General features: G+C 37.8%; 1 protein-coding gene across 11 annotated transcripts in view; it reads left to right on the top strand.

Annotated features, from left to right (window-relative positions):
- The window catches only part of UTRN (utrophin), a 574,142-nt gene that overhangs the window by 178,440 nt on the left and 370,469 nt on the right, over window positions 1–25,233 (top strand). For all 11 annotated transcript variants that reach the window (XM_047102476.1, XM_047102480.1, XM_047102475.1 and 8 more), the window contains 11 exons: window positions 3,763–3,855; window positions 5,494–5,571; window positions 5,924–6,016; window positions 8,177–8,349; window positions 11,190–11,305; window positions 12,207–12,367; window positions 16,773–16,976; window positions 17,901–18,082; window positions 18,790–18,940; window positions 20,105–20,224; window positions 22,809–22,910. In XM_047102476.1, coding sequence (XP_046958432.1) covers window positions 3,763–3,855; window positions 5,494–5,571; window positions 5,924–6,016; window positions 8,177–8,349; window positions 11,190–11,305; window positions 12,207–12,367; window positions 16,773–16,976; window positions 17,901–18,082; window positions 18,790–18,940; window positions 20,105–20,224; window positions 22,809–22,910 — 1,473 coding nt within the window. The remainder of the gene's footprint in view (window positions 1–3,762; window positions 3,856–5,493; window positions 5,572–5,923; window positions 6,017–8,176; window positions 8,350–11,189; window positions 11,306–12,206; window positions 12,368–16,772; window positions 16,977–17,900; window positions 18,083–18,789; window positions 18,941–20,104; window positions 20,225–22,808; window positions 22,911–25,233) is intronic.

The following is a 25,233-nucleotide window of genomic DNA, read 5'->3' as shown; positions in this document are numbered from 1 at the left end:
GAGTTACTGTTCCTGTAGGGTTTTGTTTGTTTTTGTTCTTAAAGGAAGTGAAGGCATTGGTTCTACTGTATGAATGACTGACTTCCAGAAAGATAGGGCTGTGTCTCCATCATGTGTGTTTCAAAACAATGCTCCACAGGGAGGTTTTCTCAAGGTTTGTTGCTCAGGAAATGAATGAACTAGACAAGTGAGAGAGGAAAGGAGCATCTCATCTAGAAAAATTAATGCTACTTCTTAGGCTTTCTACTTTGCCATTGAGCAACAGTGGGGCTTAGGGAAGAATCTAGGGAGTTTTCTGGTGAATTATGGCTTGTCTCATGGTACATACCTACAGCACAGTGTGGCGTGCTCTTGTATATCTTGTTCATTATTTTGGAATGGGATGTAACCTTACAAGCCATCATACTAGAAGATCTTTATGAATTGATACTAACGTGTACTCAGGTTCCGAATCTGCTTTTACATTCCTGCCTGGAAATGAATTATTTGTTTTATTCATCCATTTAGGTATTGTTGAAACTTTATGGCACTTTTATGACAGCAGAAACACTGAAGTGATGTTTCTAATATGAATGATAGTATCAACCATTTATTGAACATCTGTCATCTTAGTTTTTAACAGATGAGCAAATAGATGTGCAAAGGCTAAGTAAAAGGCTTTTTGTCAGTGAGGTCATCGATGGATGGACATTCATAATTATTTGTCATATATTTATATTTACTTTATATTATGCTGGTTTATGTTATTTTATTTATTTATTTGAAAATGGATAGTGGATTTGAGAAGACCTTACTTCACTGCACTTGTTATCAGTAAGTTTTTAAAAATACAATGTATTGTCAAGTTGGCTAACATACAGTGTATACAGATGCTCTTGGTTTTGGGGGTAGATTCCTGTGATTCATCGCTTACATATAACACCCAGTGTTCATCCCAACAAGTGCTCTCCTCAATGCCCATCAGCAATTTTTCCCTCTCACTCACCCCACTCCCCATCAACCCTCAGTCTGTTCTCTGTATTTAAGAGTCTCTTATGGTTTGCCTCCCTCCCTCTCTGTTTGTAACTATTTTTTTCCCCTTCCCTTCCCCCATGGTCTTCTGTTAAGTTTCTCAGGTTCCACATATGAGTGAAAACATAAGTCTTTCTCTGACTGACCTATTTCACTTAGCATAATACCCTCCAGTTCCATCCACATTGCTACAAATGGCAGGATTTCATTCTTTCTCATTGCCAAATAGTATTCCAGTGTATGTATAAACCACATCTTCTGTATCCATTCATCAGTTGATGGACATTTAGGCTCTTTCCATAATTTGGCTATTGTTGAAAGTGCTGCTATAAACATTGGGGCACAAGTGCCCCCATGCATCAGCACTCCTGTATCCTTTGGATAAATTCCTAGGCACTAATAATGAAACAACAGAAAGAGAAATCAAGACATTGATCCCATTTACAAGAACCATATGGTTCTTGCATCAAGAACCATAAAATACCTAGGAATAAACCTGACCAAAGATGTAAAAGATCTTTGTGCTGAAAACTATCGGTAGTTTTTAAGCTTTTTTTTTTATCCTAGATAATCCCTCTTTGCTACTCCCATGAGTTTCACCTATACTCCTGTGTCTTGCTGTAAGATCAGAGTTACACATCTATCCCTGAAAGAGCATCTGTTTGTTTGGTGGCTAGTTCTCTGAAGTGTACTTTTGCTGGTTCAGAGAGGAGGAAGGTAAGAAAGAGGTAGCAGATGATGAGGGCCCCTTCTCCCTTTTGCTTTTACTGATAGCAGGTGGGAAGTCGAAATGTGCAAGGAGCTCTCCCTTGCTCTGCCTCCTGCAGTATCGCCTCTGGTCCCTTGGGCCGTAACTCCCACATGGTGTATATCAGGTATTGTGACTGATGGAGATGCTCGACGTGTCCCTGACACTATCGCTGCTCACCAGAAGGGCAGCTGGGACTAGAAAAGCAGCTTTGTTGCACACACAAATATGCCATAGTTTATTTTTTAACTGATTCTATAGTGAAAACTTTACCATACTTCCCCTCATTTCGAGTATGGGACCTATTGAAAAGCCATGTTAGTCATCATTAGTTGACAATACTTTATACTTAATTAAAAATGTAAAAAATCAGGAGGGGAGGAAAAATGGAAAATCCTAAATTTTAGGAAACTTCAGAATGGCTCCCTCCCTCCCCTCCTCCATTTTAGGCTCAGAGTAAAATTGTGCTTCATATGACTTAATGTATATATTTTTAAGGGAAAAGTGAAGAAGATAAAATAGTTGTTGGTTATAAAATAGCTGTATTATTATTTAAAAAAAATTTTTTTAATGTTTATTTATTTTTGAGACAGAGAGAGACAGAGCATGAACAGGGGAGGGGCAGAAAGAGAGGGAGACACAGAATCTGAAACAGGCTCCAGGCTCTGAGAGGTCAGCACAGAGCCTGACACGGGGCTTGAACCCACGGACCGTGAGGTCATAACCTGAGCCGAAGTCGGCCGCTTAACCGACCGAGCCACCCAGGCACCCCTAAAATAGCTGTATTATTGACAGGCACCAGGACTGTAATCTCTGTGGGGATTTCATACTAAAGGGGGATACTTTGATACAACACGACTTAAAAAATTTTTTTTTTGATGTTTATTCACTTTTTGAGAGACAGAGACAGAGTGTGAGCAGGGCAGGGGCAGAGAGAGAGGGAGACACAGAATCGGAAGCAGGCTCCAGGCTCTGAGCTGTCAGCACAGAGCCCGACGTGGGGCCTGAACCCACGAACCATGAGATCATGACTGAGCTGAAGTTGGACGCTTAACCAACTGAGCCACCCAGGCGCCCCAGTACAACATAACTTTGATTACATTGTGCTTTGTAGTTGTCTGGTCATTTTCACAGAATAGTATTTATTTGATTTTTAGCCTGGATTTAGAGGAAGGTAAAGAGTGGGCTTAGGTTCATCAGTTCATTAACGGTCCAACTGGAATTAAAACCCAGGCTTCCTGATTTTCTGTGTAGGAATCCTCCTATTGTTTACAACCGTCCTATCACACACACACACACACACACACACACACACACACACACACACAGGCAAGGAGCTGCCTGTCAATGGTGGGATTTTCTGGCATCAGACACTAGGGTATGTTGGTTGGTGGAAGTTGATGCTATTCATCAATCAGGGTTGAGAGTTTGGGAATTCTATAAGCTTTGTCGTTTGAGATACTGGACTGGTACTGGACTTAGATACACAGCCCGAAATGTCTTAATTGTTCAGAAATTACAGCTAGAAGTATAGGTCTAGCACCGGAGAGCAAACATTGTTGACAAAATGACGTGCTTCTGTAGTGGAAATGCTGCAAGACAGCATCATACCATGAATGTAATGTGAGGTGATGGAACGAGAGAATCTGCACACTTTTGTTGGCCTCTGCACACAGGTGCTGTATGCCCATTTATATTTTCAGTGATTCTCTGTAGCATTCCTTCTTGGGAACATATACCATAGACAAGGCATCTGGACCTTGGCCATAGCTTTATTTGCTCCCTTTGTAAGAAATAATGCAATTTATATTGTTCATCTTAAAGCATTTGATATGGATTTCAGAGTTTTCTGTATTTGTATTTCTTTCTATACAGGCAAAGCTGAAAAGTCTGCTGCCCATCCAGACTTTTAATTGGAAAAAATGAAACCATTCATTTATTTGCCACAGATGTATATGATTTCTGCTACTGAAGAAACTGATAATTTACTTTTTCTTTTACAGAGTGGAAAACCGCCCATCAATGATATGTTCACAGACCTCAAAGATGGAAGGAAGCTCCTGGATCTTCTGGAAGGGCTCACAGGAACGTCACTGGTAAGAGGGGTCATCTTTGAGAACCAGGCTAAGTGTCTCTCATCATTACTGATACTTGAAGACCCTTTACGGGTACTTACAATGTAAAGGCCCAAAATAGGAACATTTTTAGAAAGGTGTTTTAATGAATCTTTGATAGAGTAATATTTAGGCTTTATTGAGGGCTCTATTTTTATCAAAATAAAATTATTTATTATATTTATTACTCTCAGACAGCCCAGGACAGAATTACAAGGAGGGATGGCTATGTTAAGAGGGCATAATGTTTTGAATAGTAGAAAACACACTTAAATGTTATTTAATAAATATCTTAAAAAGCTAAGAGCTGGGGCACCTGGGTGACTCAGTCAGTTAAGCATTCGACTTGGGCTTAGGTCATGATCTCATGATTCATGAGTTTGATCCCCATGTCTGGCTCGCTGATGTCAGCACAGAGCCTACTTCGGATCCTCTGTCCCTCTCTCTCTTTGCTCCTCCCCTGCTTGCACGTGTGCTCTCTGTCTCAAAAATAAGTAAACATTAAAAAAAAGTTGTTAAACGCTATGCATTTATTTTTATTTGGTTTTCCAGTATTATCTTCATTTCTTCATCAAACCCAACTCTATTATTTTACGTCGTAAGGTACTTTATACCCACACAGAAATAACAGTGCTAATGAAGAGTATGCATTTTATGGGTACAAACTTTAACACTAGAGGTAAAATTACTATAAAAGGTATAGAGAAATGCACTCCTGAAGATGAATTCCTTTCTTGCCAAAGTGTGGGGTGTTATATACTCTGCCTTTTGCCTTCCAGATGGTGGGTAAGGTACCTGTTGCAGAGGCTGATCCCTCTCTCAGATGAGATTCCCTGGCCAGTGAGGCAGAAAGTGCCTCCCAGATCACCTTTCTCCAGGTGGCAATTCCTGCCTTCCCAGGGGGGACTTGTAATGCTACCTGGAACCTGGGATAGTGCCTCTGAATCCTCCCTGCTCTGTGCACACTGACTGGTGCAGTATGAAGGTGACATGACTTCTCAGTCTTTCTGTGTCCAGCCCAGTTAAAAATTGTTTTTAATGTTTATTTTTAAGAGAGACAGAGTGTGAGCAAGGGAGGGGCAGAGAAAGAGGGAGACACAGAATCTGAAGCAGGCTCCAGGCTCTGAGCTGTCAGCACAGAGCCTGATGCAGGGCTTGAACCCATGAACCTTGAGATCATGACCTGAGCCGAAGTCAGATGCTTAACTGATTGAGACACCCAGGCGCCCTGGGCCCAGTTTTGATAAAAGAAGGCTTTCTCCCTGGAGCATTGGTTCCCAAAGTGGTCTGCACATTAGAATCACTAGGGGAATGTTTTAGAAATTCTAAACCCATACTACATCCCAGATTCATTAAGTCTTCATCTTTGGGGGTAGGGTCAGACATAAGTTTGGGAGTTTTTGAATGCCAGGGTTGAGGCAAGGGAGTGAACTACTATGTCAAGATGTAAGTGGGGTAACTTGCATTCTGTCACCACCAGCCTCCATGGTGGCCTGAGAAGCCAGGCGGAGCTCCTGGCACAGAGGGGCTCCGTGTTGAGCTGTTCTCTGTACGTCTCAATGTCCATGTTTGTTGGCAATGTTGAGGCTGACTTATTTGATCCCGTGTTTTGTTTTCTAGCCAAAGGAACGTGGCTCCACAAGGGTACATGCTTTAAATAATGTCAACAGAGTGCTGCAGGTTTTACATCAGAACAATGTAAGTGTGCAGTGCGACTTTTGGGGTTCTTTGGTGCTATTGGGGTTATTTATTGTCACGCTGGCCACGTGCTCTGTGCATTGTCATTGACTGATTTTTGGAAACATTTTTCTTACGACAAGTATTGAACCTTTTCTGCAAGCGAAGGGACAGTCACGCTTTTTTTGATTACTTGGTTGATCTATTGTATAAATAATACATTTTTGAGATTTAGGTTTACCTGATTCTCTAAAGTGAAATTTCTCTTATCATTCACTTGTATTTCTGTCCAAGGGTGCTAAAACAAAAATCTTGGTTTCTGTGGCAGAATTGTCCTAAAAGTTATTAGTATTATTATTTTTTATTTTAATAGGTGGATTTAGTGAATATAGGAGGAACTGACATTGTGGATGGAAATCACAAACTGACTTTGGGGTTGCTTTGGAGCATCATTTTGCACTGGCAGGTGGGGCAATTTTCAATCACTTTTTAATAGAAATTGAAAATGTATAATTTGTGTGTGTTAGTTGCTTAAGGCCGCCATCACAGAGCACCCCAAACTATGTGGCCTCAACACCAGAAATTTATTTTCTCACAGTTTTGGAGGCTAGAAGTTTGAGATCAATGTGTTAGCGTGGCCGGTTTCTTTCGAGGCGTCCTTCTTTGGCTTGTGGATCACTACACTCTTCCTGTGTCCTCATGGTATTCCCTCTTTGTGTGTGTCTTGTCCCGATCTCCTGTTCTTCCAGTCAGATTGGGTTACAGCCCACCCTTAAGATCCCATTTTACTTTAATCATCCCTTTAGAGACCCTATTTCCAAATATATTCTCATTACCAGGTAGTGGGGGTTAAGACTTCAAGAATTTGGGCAGTGGGGAGACACAATTCAACTCCTAGTAATTTGGAATGAAAGAGTCTGACAAACAGCTCTATTTTCCTGGCATAGAAAAAAAAGTATCTTTCTTTAAATATTAAATTAAAAAAGTTGACGTAATTCCAGATTTATAAAAAAGTTGCAAAAGTAGCTTGAAGAATTCCTGGATACCTTTCATTCGTGTCCCTCAAATGCTGACAGTTCTCTCTCTCTCTCTTCCCCCTTGGCTAAAAACTTGTGTATTTGTAAAAACAAACCTTTTTCCTAAAAGTAAGGAATTCTCTTACATAACTAGAATATAATGTTTATATCATATTATAAAATGTGCTATATACAATATAATACTAGCATCGTTAAGCATAATTACAATATATGCTAAAAATAATACGTAATTATTAAAATCAGAAAAATAATATCAAAACAATACAATTTTGTAATCTACACATCCTTTGGAGATTTTGTCAATTGCCCCAATAATATCCTTTATAAAAGATAAAAAACAAAACAAGATCATGCATTACATGTATTTCTCACATCTCCTTAGTCCTCTTTTATCTGGAGTAGTTTTTGAGTCTTTCTTTGTATTTCATGATATTGACCTTTCTGAAAAGTACCGGACGGTTATCTTGTAGAATATCCCTCCATGTGGGTTTGGCTGGTATTTTCTCATGAACAGATTCAGGTTATTCATTTTTTTGGTACAGAATGCCACAGAAGTGATGTTGAGTTCTTAGCATACCCTATCAGGAAACAAGTGCTTTCGATTAGTTTTTTTTTTTTTTTCTGGCAGTGTGAACTTTCACTATTTGGGTTAAGGTGTTTCCCCTGTAATGTGACTGTGCTTTATTATTAAAAAGTATTCTGTGGGGATATACTTTGAGGCTGTGTAAATATTCAGCTACTTACCAAACTTTTTTCCATGAGTTTCAAGATCCTTTCGTAGCTCTTACCTGATCAGTTATCATTGTGATGCTTGGCAAACAGTGATATTCCAGTTTCACACGTTCAAATGTTCTGAACTTTCAAATTTATTTATTAGTTGTCTTTCTGCTTGTGTGGAAGAGCTTCCCCTTGCCACTTGTTTATGTATTTATTCATCCATCCATTCGTTTATAGACCAGTGTAGACTCATGAAGTTTTACTTGATAGGTTACTAATCTTTCACTATCTTTATTTATTTTGCACGCCTTCTTAAGTTGGCTCTTGTGTCCTTTTCTTATGTCCACACCATTCTTTGAGCTCTTTCTTATAATATGTGTGTTACTTTAGAATAATCTAAAATATCAATTCTAGATTATAATGGTTTTTACCGTCATCAAATGTACTTCATTCTTTGATTTCATAGTTCATCAAAAGTTCTTCCTTTCTCATTTTTGTAGAAGATAAAATTGTTTTCTTCTTATTAAAAGGTGTTTGTTAAGTGTATAGTATGAAAAATTACTTTGTGGCTATGAAAGTAATGTTCACTGTGACCAAACCTAATAGAAGTGTTGCTAAGATACAGAAAATACCATAGTGTATGATGGTGAGGTAAAAATCACCTGTAAATCCTAGTACCATAAAATAATTACTGTTAAAAACATTTATCTTTTCAGCGTTTAAAGGAAAATTTTGAGATAAAATGAATACCAATTACCTGATCCATAATGATTAATTAATGTAATATTCCTTACTCAAGGACTTGATTCCAGCAACTATTTTGAGTTATAGGCAGACATGTTTTTGTTTGTTTGTTTGTTTGTTTTGAACAGGTAAAAGATGTCATGAAAGATGTCATGTCAGACCTGCAGCAGACAAACAGTGAGAAGATCCTACTGAGCTGGGTGCGCCAGTCCACACGGCCATACAGCCAGGTCAACGTCCTCAATTTCACCACCAGCTGGACAGATGGCCTCGCCTTTAATGCCGTGCTCCACCGACATAAGTGAGATATGACCTGACAAGATGTGGGCCTTACAAATTTGTATCTCCTCTCTGTCTCTCTCTTACTATTCCTCCCTAAAGCCCTTTGCCCACAATCACTGCTCTCCTCTCTTCACACATTTAAACATGAAGAAAAGAAACATTATGGAAGAAAATACCCATGGAGTCTTTATTTCCATAGGACTTAAATGCCACAGTGCAATGTCCGTGGTTTCTTCTACATATTTACACGTTTAAAAAATGTAAAATAATTCACATAGTTCAGTCCCACTCACTCAGCACTAACCAGTAATATATATACTGAATTGTGTTATGTTTTCATTCTCATACCAAAAGGGAAACTCTATAAATCCAATGCAATTTCAATTAAATATAGATAACTGATTTGTGTGTGTGTGTGTGTGTGTGTGTGTGTGTGTGTGTGTGAGAAACTTGTAATTATATAAAAGACCAAAGGGGCAAGAAGAGCCAGTATATTCCCGAAGAAGAACCAGGCCGAAGTACTTCCGAAACAGAAATAAAAGTAGTTATGAAGCTATATTTATTAAGACTATATATATAGTCTATAAATAAGTACACGAATATAATAATAGGCTGAACCATGTGAAATTGCCAACATTTGACTGTTTTGACATATAAGAATGGCAGTTTCATATAGTTCAGCCTAACAGGATAAAAAACTCAGAAATAGCTTCATCCTGCTATACACCTGAGCTAATGTTGCAGATTAATAGTATGGGATAATTGGTTACCCATATGGAAATAAGTGTATTGGATCTTTACCTCCCTATACCCAAAAGAAAATTCCAGATGCATCAAGGATTTAAATGTGAGAGGCAAAATTTATTATATGTTTTATTGCTATTGTAAATTATTTAATGTTTCAGGTCCTGTTTCATATAGGTTTTTTGCTGATATATAAAAAATGTAATTGACTTTTCTAAATCTTAGATCTGGAAACTTGTTAAACTTTCACAAATTTTACCAAAATGTTTACAAGTCTTACAAAAATGTTTCTTCAGTTTTTTAAAAAGTTTTTTTTTTAATGTTTAATCATTTTTTGAGAGACAGAGCATGAGTGGGGGAGAAGCAGAGAGAGAGGGAGATACACAATCTGAAGCAGGCTCCAGGCTCTGAGCTGTCAGCACAGAGCCCAATGTGGGGCTTGAACTCATAAACCTTGAGATCATGACCTGAGCCAAAGTCAGCCGCTTAACTGACTGAGCCACCCAGGTGCCCTGGTATATATTTTTTTTAGACTGTCCCTGAATCATAATAGTTTCTTCTCTTATTTTCTCTTACCTCCTCATTTATGCCTTGTCCTTCAATACAATATTGATTTGAATTGGTGATAGAGAACAGAATGTTTTTTTCTACATAGTGAAGGGTGTGGTTTCAATGTTTTACCGCAAGACTAATATTTACTGTAGCTTTTTTTTAAATATACTTTTTATCTAGTTAGCAAACTCCTACACCCAAGTGTCTATAGACCCTACACTTCTCCTTTATTAGTTTAAGAGGGTTGGACTCTGTTCCTAGATGGTTTAGAAATGTTATCAAGTAACTAGAATTTTAGCCCAAACTTTTACCCAACTATTATTTAATTGATTCAGCAAGTATATATGGAGTGCCTTTTATGTACTACATACAGCATGTGTAGCAGAGAACAAGACAGGCAAAAATCTCAGTCCTCTTGGAATTTCTGTTCAAATAGAGGGGGGGAAGACAATTAAATGAAAATGTAAGTTGTATAGCATATAGAAATGGTAAATGCACTGAAGAAAAACATATTGGGCAAGAGGGGAGGAGGTACCTGGCATGCAGGAAGTCAGTGGGTGCAGGGGCATGAGTAGGAGGAGAAATAGGAGATGAAGTCAGAGAAGGAACTGGGTCTGAGAGTAGGGGAGGCAAGTCCCAGAAATTAAGTGGGTCTAAGATGTAAGAAAAGATAGAGTACAAAGAAAATGATCAACTTTTGGGTAAGACAGAGCAATAACAATGTCCAATTTGTGGGATTAAAAGAAAATCAAGATAGAAAGGAAATATTAGACAATGATAGTATGGAGGAAGATGGATGGTGAAAAGTTCTCTCAGGGCCTAGTTGTAGGAGTATCCCACGAGCTGATCAGAGCTGGATTTTCTATTCTGCTAATCTTGGTCTTTGAATTGGACAATTTAGTCCATTAACATTTATTGTAATAATTGATGTGTTTAGGTTCATTTTTACCTCTTGTTTTAAGCTTTTCATTTCTTTTACCTTTTTTGTATATTTTTTCTTTGCTGTCTTGTATTGATAAGTTACTCTTACCTTTTTTTCTTTTACTATTTGGGAAATATCATATACCATTTCTAATCTTTCAGTGGTTACTTCATAAGTTTTATTCAGCATATTTGACTGATACAAAAAATTTAGACTCTTTTACCTATTGTTTTGTATTGTAAATTACTTTAAAAAGTAATATGACAAGTCTTTGAGATATAAAAAATAAATTTATTTTTATTTTAATGTTTGTTTATTTTAAGAGAGAGAGAGAATGCACACACATGTGCAAGTGGGGGAGGGGCGAGAGGCAGAGAGAAAGAATCCCAAGCAGGCTCCACGTTTACAGTGGGGATGTGGGGCTCAAACTCATGAACTGCGAGATCATGAACTGAGCTAAAGTCAGATGCTTAACCAACTGAGCCACCCAGATGCCCTAAAACATAAATTTCTTAATTTAAACTCACAGTGAAATAATCTAAACCTGAAGTGTATTAGATTATAACAATGACTATATATTAGGTTACAGCAATGTCCATATATTTCATCTTTACTCAGTTTTATTTGCATGGTAATTTCAGACCTGATCTCTTCAACTGGGATAGAGTTGTCAAAATGTCCCCAATTGAGAGACTTGAACATGCCTTCAGCAAGGCTCAAACTTATCTGGGAATTGAAAAGCTGTTAGATCCTGAAGGTATTGTTCACTGTTTAATTTCAACCTTGATTTTTCCTTTTAAAAATTTTTTTCTTTTTGGAAAGAATAATGAGAATTGTGGTGTATTTTTTCTTTTGAAATAGGGTGCAAGCCATTTCACTGCAGACAAGTTATTAGTACTGTTATACTTAATTTGTAGGATGAGTTGGGAGGAAATGTAATTATATCATTGGAGATTAGTTACTTGATACTAGCAGCATAAGATTTAAAGATTTAGGAAAATATAATTATTAGGGAAACAATTCAGTATTTGACTTATTTAATGATACATTTTTATATGATCTTCTTGCATATAATGTGAAAACTTTAGTTACAAATATTGTAAAGTTCTAGACTTATTTTCATATTATAAATAAAGTCTGTGTCATCTTTTTGTTTTTATTTATTTTTAAGAGTATTTTTATTTTTGAGAGAGAGAGTCAGATCATGCGCAGGGGAGGGACAGAGAGAGAGGGAGACACAGAATCCGAAGCAGGCTCCAGGCCCTGAGCTGTCAGCACAGAGAGCCCAACAGGGGCTTGAACTCACGAACTGTGAGATCATGACCTGAGCTGAAGTTGGTCACTTAACCAACTGAGCCACCTAGGCACCCCAATAAATTCTGTGTCATCTTAAATTGTAGTTTATCTTTGAACATTTTTGGGAAGCTTTTAGGGGAGACTTTTAAGAAGTGGGATATTGAGCAAAATAAATAATCGTGTTTGCCTTTGTCTCATATATTATTATATGACATAGAAATTTACTGAGCTATGGTATTGCAAGCATTATGTACTAGTATTGTTTATGGGTACCAAGGGTGGTTATTTTATATCTAATATTGAGCGATTCACATATTTTGGACATCTAATTTAAGCTGGTTCTTATTTTCTTCCCCTTTTAGATGTTGCTGTTCAGCTTCCTGACAAGAAATCCATAATTATGTATTTAACATCTTTGTTTGAGGTGCTTCCTCAGCAAGTCACAATAGATGCCATCCGTGAAGTAGAGACACTCCCAAGGAAATATAAGAAAGAATGCGAAGAAGGAGAAATTAGTATACGGGTACAGGTCAATTTTTAATAAAAAGTTTGACTTGCCATATTTGTTTTCTCTTACATACTAGATAAAAATACTTCCAGGGGATTTTTTTTCTTGATGGAGAACATCTTGGCTTCTCAGCTTACATAGGCACAAGAAGTTCAGTTTTTCAATTAGCATGCTTTCATATGTCATATGTATGCAATGGAGAGCTGTAGCTCAACTGATTTTATTGAGAAGGAACACACATCATTTCACACAATAAGGCTGGAGTTAGAGTCTAGGGCTGGGAGCATGCAGCTGCATGATATGCTTAAGAACCTACATTTTCCCATCATGTATTCATTTTATCTTTGTCGTCATGTGCTGAAGTTGGCTTTTCTCCTATTAGCCTAGTTTTGCTCTAAGTACTAATTTTTTTTTTTTTTTTTTGGCCACTGAAGAAAAGATTTTTATCATTATATTTTCACAAGGGCTATCAAAACATAAGCTTTAGTTCCTCTTTCATTTAGGAAGAGTAGTTGACAATAGGCTACTAGGTGAGTTTTTCATTGAAGGGCTTAAAATGATTTTATTCATCAGGGTATAGATGTATTTTTGGGGAGAGATATAAAGTTATGAATTTTTCTTCCTGAATTATCCTGCCTTAAATCAGTCTGTGTTTTCTTACTCTGCTTTAGTCTAACCAGTTCTTTTAATTCATAAAATGAGAATTTTAACAGTTGGGTGAAACCTTAAAAAGTCATTTGGTCCAACATGTTAGCAGCCCAGAAACCAAGGGATACACGTGGATTTCAGAATGATAAGAAATACATTTTAGAGAGAAAGCATGGGATTTGAAGCTCAAAGTTCATCTCTGTTACTGTTTGTTTTGGGTTTCTTACTTACCTTTTCAACCACAGTTTTATCTGCAAAATCTGGATAAAACCACCCTACTTCATAAAGGTAATTCAGAGTGCCTGCAGTAATATTAAGAGGCACTCAGTAAGCAGCACCTATCATCATTATAACTTATAAATTTGTTTTGGCATTGCCATTCACTCATTCAACAAGTTCCTTTTTTAAAAATGGGGCCACCTGGGTGGCTCAGTCGGTTGAATGCCTGACTCTTGATTTTGGCTCAGGTCATGATACCAGGGTCCTGGGATTGAGCCCTGCATCCACACTGAGCCTGGAGCCTGCTTGGGATTCTCTCTCACTCTCTGTCCTTCTGCCCCTCTCCCACTCACTCCCTCTCTCTACCCGCCCCCGCCACCCCCCCCAAAAAGTTAGTTAATTCTCATATAATGACATTGGTCTTGCAATCAGCATAACACTTTTTTTTTTATTCTCTAAAGCTCGGAGAGCTTACTTATTATTTCAGATTTTCTTTGGGTAGTAGGTACCAATCCTTTTATTTTCTCCATTTTGGAATACATCATGATTTACAAAAAAAGAAAATAACTTATTGAGGGAAAGAGGGCAAGAGATGTGTCCAATTCTGAACCCAGGACTCTTTATTAGTTTTGAAAATCAAATGATATTGAGGAAAAGCCCTAATGTTTTATAATTGACTGAAAAAAATGCTGAGAAGCATTTGTCTCTAGTAGCATAGCTATTATCCTTCATTAATGATGCACCCTGCTGAGTGGCTCAGATAATCTTCTGAGGTTGCCTTTTGGTTTTAAAATCACTTCTTGATGGGATCGGAGTCCTTCTTGTTACAAAGATGGGATATTTTACTTTGCGTAGTTAAGGCCATACTTTCTTAAAAAGCAAGAAAGTTTCAGTTGCCTTTCATGATGTGTGGATAAAATAATCATTTCTCTTTAGTGCTCAGGATTACATGATAAGAATTGCAGAAGCCGTTTGCTTTTTGATTAAGAGCCAGTGTATTAACACTAACCTCTTCATTTTCATGCTTTCATTAGTGCCTTAGAGGCTGAAATAAGTTAATTGAAGAAATAAAATATGCTCAAGTTTTAATCATCTACCCGGAGTTTGCCACCCGCTACTTTCCAGTGAACACTGAGAGCCAGTCTTCCTTTCTGGCTCTTCCTACAAAACATATGCTGTAGAGCCATTAGGTGGTCAGCAAAAAATATTCGCATTTCTCTGTAAATCAAACTTTCAGTTGAAAGTCTCCTCTCATGTTTCACTTAATACCTTCTGAACATTTGCAGTTAAATAATGCCTTCCACCTCACCCCTCATGAATACTAGTGCCTATCTAAGTGACTGTTGGCTGGTCACTAACTGTCCTTGTTCTCAGGTGTCCGCATTGGAGTATAGAAGTTTGGTAGTCACTTGATCTCCAGGGTTATTTTGTCTCCACAGTTTCAGGATTTTAGGCCCAGAACTTACCTCATTTTCCCTTCTCTGTTGTTGGCACCATCTGTGTCTTAATTACCCAGTGTTTCATCTGTGTGGTCCCTGATTCATCTTTTTAACTCCTGCAAATGGTTTACGGGGTCCGTTTGATTCTTCCACCAGAATGTTTTTGGTGTGTGTGTTTTTTCCGTTGCAGCCTTCATGCTGATCAAAGGCCTCATCTTCTCTTATAGTTTACAAGACCCAGACTACCTCTGTAATTCATCTCAGGCCACCGCCCTGTGGTCCTGGTGGACATTTTCCTTTCCTTCCCAAAGATTTTGTGCATGTGGGTTCCCGTCTATGAAATGCTCATCCATCTACCTACTATTTGCATGGCAAGCTCCCCGTCTTTTCTGTTTTGATGGGACTTTTTCAGAGAAGTCTTCCCTGATTAAACTATTGAAACCTATTGAAACCCTACACACACACCCCTACACACACGCCCCCCCCCCACTGTTTCTTGCTGCCACAATATTTTTGTAAACTGTTAGGAATTTTATAATGTTTACTAAGAGCATTGGGAAAGCTGTGAAAGATTTTAAGCAGCGAAGTCTTATGATGTGATTATGTTTTCCAAAGATCGTCCTGCTGCTGTGTGAGAAGTGGATTGTAGAGGTGGGAGTGTGGGAGGCAGTTGTAGCTCTGAAGAATGACATCAGTTTTTGTGGAGATGGAAGGGTCTTGATGGATTTGGGATAGATTTTGAAGGTAGGGATTGCTTACACATTAAATGTGGGAGGCAAAAGTCAAAGAGAAGCGAAGGTGGGCCCCCTAGATTTTTAGCTGGAGGAATTAAGTGCCATTCCAATGGAAATGGATGAGACTACTGAGGCGAAGTAAACAGAAAAGAAAAAGGGGCCCAAGACTTAATTTTGAGGAGATTTGTTACTTAGAGGTTGACAAATATTATTTAACCGGGAAGAAAGCCAATGTGGTGTTACCGAAGCAGGGAGAGGAGAGTCTGAAAATAGTGGGGGGTGGTCAGCCGTGTCAGATGTTACTGAGAGCTTAAGAAACATTGGGTGACTAGATCTCTGGGTTTGCTTGGAATAGTTCTGGTTTATTTGTGTCGTCCTACCACCATTATTATCAAAAGTGTTCTAGTTTGTTGGTTAATTACATGGTCAGTCTAAAGATGATGCTAGAAAAGTGGATTTGTCAATGGGAAGGTAATTGGTGACATTGACAAAAGCCTTTTCAGGTGAGTAGTGGGGACCAAAACCAAATTGGAGTGAACCGGATTGTTGAGAAACTGTAAGTGCTAAATATGTGAGCATTTCATATATTGTTCTCTCTATATTTTTGTGTTTGAAACATGTATAAATTGTGGATGAGAGGTAATAAAGTGGAGGAAGGCTGTACACAAATTTTAATGAAGTTTTGCTCTGAACGGGAACAATGAGTGAGATAGTTGATTTGGTTCTAAGATTCTAAAGTGTATGAGAAAATACTCCATTGCTTAGGAAGAAGTTAAGATGAATTTATTCCACGGGTCCTTAAAAAAAGGCCAGCAAGTAAACTTGAGGGCAACTGCCTCAAAAAATACCATCGGTACAACAGCCTACATGTGTGGCTGTATTTCATTGTCTAAAATGCAATGCTAAATGCAATTCAGTAAAACTGAGGGTCAAAGTAGAGTTCCAATTTCTATTTTTCTTTAAATTATATCCATCCTTGAAGGCCCCAAATGTTCCAAATTCTCTGTAAAATTTTCCTATTTTAGCCCTTGTTGAACTCAAATAGCATCCCTTGTTGCATCCATGGAATTTATAACTCTGCTAATAGCCATTTTATTTTTGTTCCGAAGTGATTCATGTGGGTTATTTATCTCTCTCCAACTATATTTGAATCTCCGTGAATATAGAATCCATGAGTGTATTGCACTTTTGTACCCCTTGTCTTCCTAGCATGCTTAATAAATGCTTCCTGCCTGATTCATGGCTTTGCTTGCCCAGCTCCTGAAAATTGGATGAATGCCTGAGTCATGGTGGCTCCTCCCTTAAGGTTCTCCATAACAGTGTGTCTTTGTTGAACACCTTCATGATGCTTGTGGGTATTTCTTGGGTTTGTTTTTCTAGAGCTCAGCGCCGGAGGAAGAGCACGAGAGTCCCCGAGCTGAAACCCCCAGCACTGTCACTGAGGTGGATATGGGTCTGGACAGCTATCAGATAGCCCTGGAGGAAGTGCTGACCTGGTTGCTTTCTGCTGAGGATACTTTCCAGGAGCAGGATGATATTTCCGATGATGTGGAAGAAGTCAAACGCCAGTTTGCTACCCATGAAGTAAATAATCTGTAGCTGAGGAGCAGAATACATCCACCGTGGTGGTGCCTGTGCCTTACTCAGGGGCTCTACCCTGATGTTTGTTGCCTACTGAATTCTGCTCCACAGAATGGTCATGATATAGTTCAGGACTTGTGATAGTTAAATAAGGCTCTGTTATAAAATTGCCCTGGGTGATTACCTGTGCCTTGGAAGTAGATTTCAGATCGTATTCTTATCATGACTTGTGTGTTCTGTGGAGCCACCGACAACAGTTAGTGTGTAGGACTGCTTGTTTCTGAAGCTATAGTTCTATTGTAATAGTTAAAACAGCATATGGCTAATCAATGCACCAGATCTTTAGGTTTTGAGTGTTCCCTAGAAAGTGATTATTTTTATTGATTGGATGATGAAGCAAATGTCATATCCATTCCCGTGTAATTTTCATATAATGAAAATTTCCTATTATTTTGAGGATATATGTTGTATTGTAGGGTAATGATTTGATTACATGGAGATTTCTTTTTGATTAAGTAGGTTTTTGGGTGGGTATATTAATTGGCAGGTTTTTATTTGCTATTTTGATTTGACAATAATAGAAATGGTAATATTCCTTGAGCGGTTCCTCTTGGGTGAGCATTGTGTTTTATTTATTCTGTTTTCTCATAATTCCATGTTCACAATCAGTAGCATAATCAACAGTTATTTAAAAATAGCTGGTATTATCAGATGTAACATTGTCCTCTTTGATCTGTTCCCCTTTTTACTGAGGCCAGCTACGTATTTTCCACCTTCAGAGCTTAAACAATCGGATCAAAGTCTACTTTATTTATACTCTACATGGAGACTTCTTTTCCTGAAGCGTTAATATTAGGCATTAACAACTTATTAAGATTTTTTTTCTTCAATGAGCAGCTCACAAATCATAATGATGTACCTTTCTAGGATTTTATGATGGAGCTGACAGCACACCAGAGCAGTGTGGGGAATGTCCTGCAGGCAGGAAACCAGCTGATAACACAAGGAACTCTGTCAGATGAAGAGGAATATGAGATTCAGGAACAAATGGGCTTGCTGAATGCTAGATGGGAGGCACTTAGGGTGGATAGTATGGACAGACAGTCCCGGTGAGTGAAGCAAAGATATTAACACTCTATTCCATTGACTGCATTGCGTGGTTTAGCTTAGTAAAAGCCTGAGTGTCTGTGAAGAGAAGATAATTTCAGAACTTGCCTTGTAAAATTTGCACTTTTCCTTTTGTAATGTTGCTGGAATTGTGTGCGATCTTTGTTTCCTCTTTGATATGTTCACCAAATGAGAAGGCAGAAGTTGGAATACAGAAATTAGCAAAAAAGGAGAAGACATTTCGTGTGGATAGTTATCTCTTTGCAGTATTAAAATCGGCTAACTTTTAACTGGAGACGAAGACTGGACTATGTAGTATTTATCGACAATTCCATCTTGTAACAGTTTTTAAGGCAGTGTTTTTCCCATGGTTCATTTTATTTCATGTATTGTGTATTAGGGAGCAAGCGGCATTCCATCGCAATTTCCACCTATTTAATAAGCAGGAATTCCTGATTGAAGAAACAATGATTCTGATATGAATAGAGGGTGCTGTTATTTGCATTCTTTGACCATACTTAATGGACTCCATTTAGGAAGAAAGTAAAAGTTTTTTTTTTTCTTGTTTCTATATTGAAAGACTAACTGCTACTTTAAATGGTTAGACAAGACTGCATTCCCTTGCCCCATTTCTTTGGTGCCTGGAGCATGTGTTTGCCTTTGCAAAGGGAAAAAGGAGTGGGGATGATGTGTGTTTGTCCCCGGACAGGCTGCACGATGTGCTGATGGAATTGCAGAAGAAACAGCTGCAGCAGCTCTCCGCCTGGTTGACACTCACGGAGGAACGCATTCAGAAGATGGAAACCTGCCCCCTGGATGATGATTTAAAATCCCTACAAAAGCTGCTAGAAGATCATAAAGTAAATCTGGCTCCTATTTCTTTTAGACCGTATCAAATATGAAAAGGCAGCACTTAGCATGCTAGGGGCTGATGGCTTCTATCATTAGTGCAGGGAGGGGACACTTCTTCAGTGTTCTCGATTATTCCGTATTGATAGGGTGGAGCTCGTGGGGGCTTTTCCAAGCGAGGGATGAAAGTGCAAGTACAATTTTATGGAAGGATGTATCGTTTCAGTATGAAAGTACTTAGTGTTCCCACGGCTCTCAAGAATTTTTGTTTTGGATGTGTGAGTGGTTAAAGACCCTGGTGTATTGGCATTAATGCAGTGTGTGGGTAAAGAAGCAAACCCTCAGATTTATCTGTACCTGGTCCTTTAATGAAAGCTGTGTTTCTTCTATGGTATAGGAGAATATCAGGCACTAGATGAGGAATCATAATTTGGTGGTTAATTTAATTTGGTCACACAGTTAGAAGATAACTTTAGAAGCAAAATAGCTTCTCCGCAAATTGTTTGAAAACTTTTAGTTTTCAGTGGAATATCTAGACAACTGATAAATAAAACTTTAGGGATACATTAAACACAATTCAAGAGGCATTTGACAACACTATTGGTAGTGTTTAAATAAATTACCTATATACAAGCATCTTATGACCTCGCATACGTTTCCCATGGAAGAGGAGAATGGAAGGTGTCTGTACATCCTGAATTGCTTTCTTGGGTAGCTCATCTGAATAGCTTCTGACTGTCAAATAGCATCCTACTTATCTCTCAGCTTACATTATGTTGCACTAAAATGATCTCTGACTCTGTATATGTAAGGTTTGTTTTTTGTTTTTTGTTTTTTTTTGGTCTTACAAATTCTACGTTCTTAATTTCTAGTATATTCATTCAAGTCATCTATTCTTTTTTTTTTTTTTTTTTTGCCAGAACATGGACTAAAAGTGATGATATCCCATTTGCAATCTGTTATGACACTGCATTTTCAATCTGCTTTGGTTCATAATGAAATGTGAAGATGTATAAGGGACTTGTTTCATTAGTAGAACACTTAGGGTAATGATTGAAAATTTAAACATGCTGTCTCATTAAGTGTCCTTAATTACTATTGACAGCTGAGTGGATTTTAAATAGGTATATGTGAAAAGAGTAGAAATGATGGTGTATCTTAATTCTTTTCTCTAGCGTTTGCAAAATGATCTTGAGGCTGAACAGGTGAAGGTAAATTCACTGACGCACATGGTTGTGATTGTTGATGAAAACAGTGGTGAGAGCGCTACGGCTGTTCTCGAAGATCAGTTACAGGTATGGACCCTGGAGACGGGATACTCATAAGGACCCTGTTGTCTGAAACCCTTATATGGCACCCCTGTTCTTCAGGTCCTGTATCACTGTTCATTTAGAAGAGTAGACTCACCTTTGGGGTGCCCTGGTGGCTCAGCTGGTTAAGCATCCAATTCTTGATACCAGTTCAGGTCATGATCTTGTGGCTCATGGGATCGAGCCCCGAGTGGGACTCTATGCCAGTGGGGCAGAGCCTGCTTGGGATTCTCTCCCTCCCTCTCTCTCTGCCCTTTCCCTACTGTGCTCTCTCTCTCAAAATAAAAATAAACATTAAAGAGCTTTAAAAAAGGGAGTAGACTAACTTTGAAGTTGTACTTCTGAGTTGGGGTCCTACAACTTGTGGGTTTACGAGAGTACTCAGCATCTTTCCTTCCCTTCAGCCCTTGGGGTAGATGGGCAGGGCTGCTTGTGGTCCCCAGCTTCTCCTGCAAAATGGAAACAAGCTTGGGAACCAATCTCAACAAGTGCTCTATAGATTTCTTGTTCAGAATTGCTTGAGGACTTTGTTGAAATGTAGTTTCCGGGTCTCCACGCAGACCTAAATCCCTGGGGGTGGGGCCTGTGGATCTGCACTTATGTGCATACTGAAATTTGAGAATTTCAGCCATCTAGAATTTAATATTCCTGCTTCTTTGGTACATCAGTGCATGAATTTCAACAAGAATTTTGGGAACCCCTAACAAAATTGTTGCTTTAGCACAGAGGTTATAGTGTATCTTTACAAGTCTTTATTAAGAGGGTTATTGGTATTTTATTTGAACAGTGTTTGGATTACCCAATATGATGTCGCCAAATGGTTTTCAGTCACTCTCAGACTATAATCTTATCATATGAAATTCTTTTTCTTTTAGAACAGTTAAAGTTGGCCAATGGTTCTGAGAACTGCTGGTGTAGTACTACTTAGTTATTGTAGTAACCTGAGAGATAGGGATTCATGTTTTGCCTGTTTCACAGTGAGGAAACTGAAATTCAGGAAGGTCATGTGATGCCACTGAGATTTAAGTAGGCATTGAATTTTCATGCCAAGATTGGAGACCTGTCTTTGGCTCTAACTTCTCTACCCTTTGCATCCTACAAAGCTTACTGTGGTATTAAATATTGAAATAGTATAATATGAATTAAATAATTCTTTGCATATGTAAGTAATGTAGAAATTAAATGTAACATTTGTCAATCATTATAAAATGGTGGTAAAATAATTTGTTGGGAAAGTCCTCATGAATATTGATTTTTAAACAAATTTACTTATTTAGCACTATTAATACTCATATAAGATTATGTTCCTGATTTTTGTGTAATATAAACAGAACAAATCAAGTAAGCATTTTTTTTTTAATTTTCTAGGAGCTCAAAACAGGTTTTATAAGGTTAAAATTTTTTTTTCATGATTTTGGCATTGCATATGAAAATTTTCTTAGCACATAAAAGGTGGTTGATGCAATGAATTTTTTGAAAAGATAATTATAGCCTGAAAAATTTGAAGCACAAAAAGTAGACATGTATGCTCTACTTTGAAGATATGTGTAAAAATGTCAAATTCTTGTATAAAAACCGCAGCGCTATGGAAAGAGCAGGATTTTGGAGTCAAAAGTTTAAAAGATAGGGGCACCTGGGTTGCTCAGTTGGTTAAGCGTCTGACTTTGGCTCAGGTCATGATCTCGCAGTTTGGGAGTGCGAGTCCTGCGTCGGGCTTTGTGCTGACAGCTCAGAGCCTGGAGCCTGCTTTGGATTCTGTGTCTCCCTCCCTCTGCTCCTTCCCCGCTCATGCTCTCTCTCTCTCTCTCTCTCTCTCAGAAATAAAGAAACTTTAAAAAAAATTTTAAAAAAATAAGTTGAAAAGATAGAGTTCTAGGGGCACCTGGGTGGCTCAGTCATCCAAGCGTCTGACTTCGGCTCAGGTCATGATCTCAGGGTTCCTGGGTTTGAGCCTGGTGTTGGACTCTGCGTTGACAGCTCAGAACCTGGAGCCTGATTTGGATTCTCTGTCTCCCTCTCTCTCGCGCGTGCGTGTGCACTGTCTCTCGAAAATAAATAAATATTTATTTTTTTTATTTTTTATCTTTTAATAATTTTTTCATGTTTATTTATTTTTGAGAGAGAGAGAGACAGAGCATGAGCAGGGAAGGGGCAGAGAGAGAGGAAGACACAGAATCTGAAGCAGATTCCAGGCTCTGAGCTGGCAGCACAGAGCCTGACGCGGGACTTGGACTCAAGAGCCGTGAGATCATGACCTGAGTGGAAGTTGGACGCTTAACCGACTGAGCCACCCAGGTGCCCCAGTAAATAAACATTTAAAAGGTAGAGTTCTAGTTGTACCACTTTCTAGCTATGTAAGGTGAAATTGTTAAACTCTATGGAAATTAGTTGTTCTCCTCTACAAACTTACAGGATTTGTCTGTATTATTTTAAAGCAACTTTTATAAAAATATTTTTCATAAATTGCTACCCAGTAGTAAAGAGCAATGGATGGCATGAATTTCTTTAAGGATCATTATAACTGTCTTTTAAGATTCTGTTGACAAAGGATGGTTTCTTCCTTTACTAGAAACTTGGTGAACGCTGGACGGCAGTGTGCCGTTGGACTGAGGAACGTTGGAATAGGTTACAAGAAATCAATATATTGTGGCAGGAATTATTGGAAGAACAGGTATGAAACTGTTATCCATAATGGGCAAGACAGATGGCGAAAAGTAACCTATCTTTAATTATGGCATTACAATAAACCTGTCTTGTTTACTTTACTTTGAAAGGAGAATACACAAATAATTTTTATTATATTAAAAATCATATTTCTATGTGTTTTATAACTGATCATTTAGCTTATTCATAGAAATCTTATGACTTTATTGTAGTAACATTTAATTTGATGTGTTCATTATTTAGAATGTTAGTATTTAGACATTCTACGCTCACGATTATGATTTTTCTTTATATTTCTGTTGGGTATTGTGTTTGAACTTGTATCAACACAAGGCCTAGCATTTTTAGCTCAGTAAATAATGAATAGATGAATCCACTCACTGCTTTGTGAATTTTAAATCACAACAATTTTTCTTGATTTCAACCAGAATAACTACTGAAATTAACAAGAAAAGATTATTTAGCGATACCATTCATTTAATACTGGGTTAATACTATTTTTTTTCCAATACGGATTCCAGCAGCCAATGAAATTTTGGCACAAAGCTGCCTCTTTAAGTTTTCAGTCAGAGTGGTGGCCCTTGGCCCACCTTCCATCCTTCCAGAAGAACAACAATCAAAACAGAATACAAATAAGCAAAACTTTTCTCCCAAAATGTCAAACATTTGTGGTTTTCGAAAATAAGCAGATACTTTATTCCCACATCTCAGTGTCTGTTTAGATTCTTTTAAATGCTTTTCATTTCCATCCACAAAAAGCAACTATATTCTTTTCAAGGAATAAAAACAAGTGTATGATGTTTTGTGGTTTACTAAATATGGTGGCCGAGAGAACATCTTAAAAAGTAGGTTGCAAAATTTGTCCCCGTGTAAATTGTTAATCACTACCTCCTGCCCCCAATCTTTGGCCAGAATTTTCTTATTAAGAATTCTATGATGGATCTTATTCTGAGTTCTGAAATATTTACATTTCACTTTATAAATATTTACATTTACTTGGACCCTCGTATTCAGGAAAAGGAGTCACATAGAATAGTTACATTTTACTCCAGTAGTGACAGGAGAAGACACTGATCATTAGAAAAGACCTTTGTGTTACTCTTCTACTGAGTAATTTAAAATTTGGAAGTAATTTGGCAATTAAAAATATTTTAAAAATAGAGAGTGACTAGTATTTTGGCCACTTGTATTACTGTAGATTTAAAACTAACCTTTGAATGGCTTTCTGCTAGTGTTAGGGTTGGAGGAATCGTGTTAAGATGTAGAATTGGAGCCAATGATGGTACTTAATATATACATGATTTGCTTTTGCATGGAATGAGACTAAATAAACTTAATCTGAATTAAAAAATCTTTCAAGGGACTATCATTCACTTGGTTGCAGAGGCTTTAAGGTAGTTAGAAATGGGATCTGAGAATTCCAAACTTCTCCAGGATAGGCCAATTTCAAGTGTGGCATGTAGGATATTCTGTAAGGGGTTCCAACCTACCTTTCCAACTTTGATTTTCCCTCTGTCCTTCTGTGTACCGAGGTTCAGATGCTGAGTTCTCAGCTCATAGCCCATTCTTAGGATGTCAGTGCCACATGAGTAGTGCTGGTTCATCTTCAGGGTGCTGTTCCCAATGCATTGCAGATTGTAGATTCCTCATAGTTTGTGTTTTTTTTTTTTGTTTGTTTTTGAAAGAGTGAGTGTATTTCATTTATTTTCTAGCCTGTCTTTTGTTGTTTAAGGTGTGGTATCTGCTGTGGAATGTCTTCTTACCAGTTGTTTCATTTTTGAAATGAAGTAATCTATTAACTCCCTGTCCTTCCCCCACTCTCCCCAACCTGGAACCCATCTCTTCTTCTTTGCAATTGCCATGACATTTTGTGTGTGTGTGTGTGTGTGTGTGTGTGTGTGTGTGTGTGTGTGTGTATTTAATTACCAAATTAAAATATAGTGCAGACATGTTATATAACATTATATTTAATAATATAAATATTATACATATATTATATGTATTTATATATTATAAAATAAGCTATCATTCATATATATATATATATATATATATATATATATATATATATAATCTTTTGTGGTGTCCGCACTTTCTTTTGTCATAGTTTATGTGCATATTTTATCTTTTCTATATTGAAGACAGCATCTGTATTTGCCACTTAATTTCTTAATCTTCATCTTTTTTTTTTTTTTTTGGTGGAATATAGAGGCAGGGAATAGTTGTTACATAAACTGATAAATAAAGCAGTTAGAGAATGAATTGATCCCACTGCTGACACAGAACCAAGACTTTTCCCTCTCAACTATATAGAAAAGAGCTTCTGCAAT

Source organism: Lynx rufus, unplaced genomic scaffold (assembly GCF_022079265.1).
Source record: "Lynx rufus isolate CCGP_SWC_20201006 ecotype Redwood Valley unplaced genomic scaffold, mLynRuf1.p SCAF_6, whole genome shotgun sequence".
Taxonomy (NCBI): Eukaryota; Metazoa; Chordata; class Mammalia; order Carnivora; family Felidae; genus Lynx; species Lynx rufus.
The sequence above is the reverse complement of the archived record's forward strand: the minus strand, read 5'-3'. Positions and strand labels throughout refer to the sequence as shown.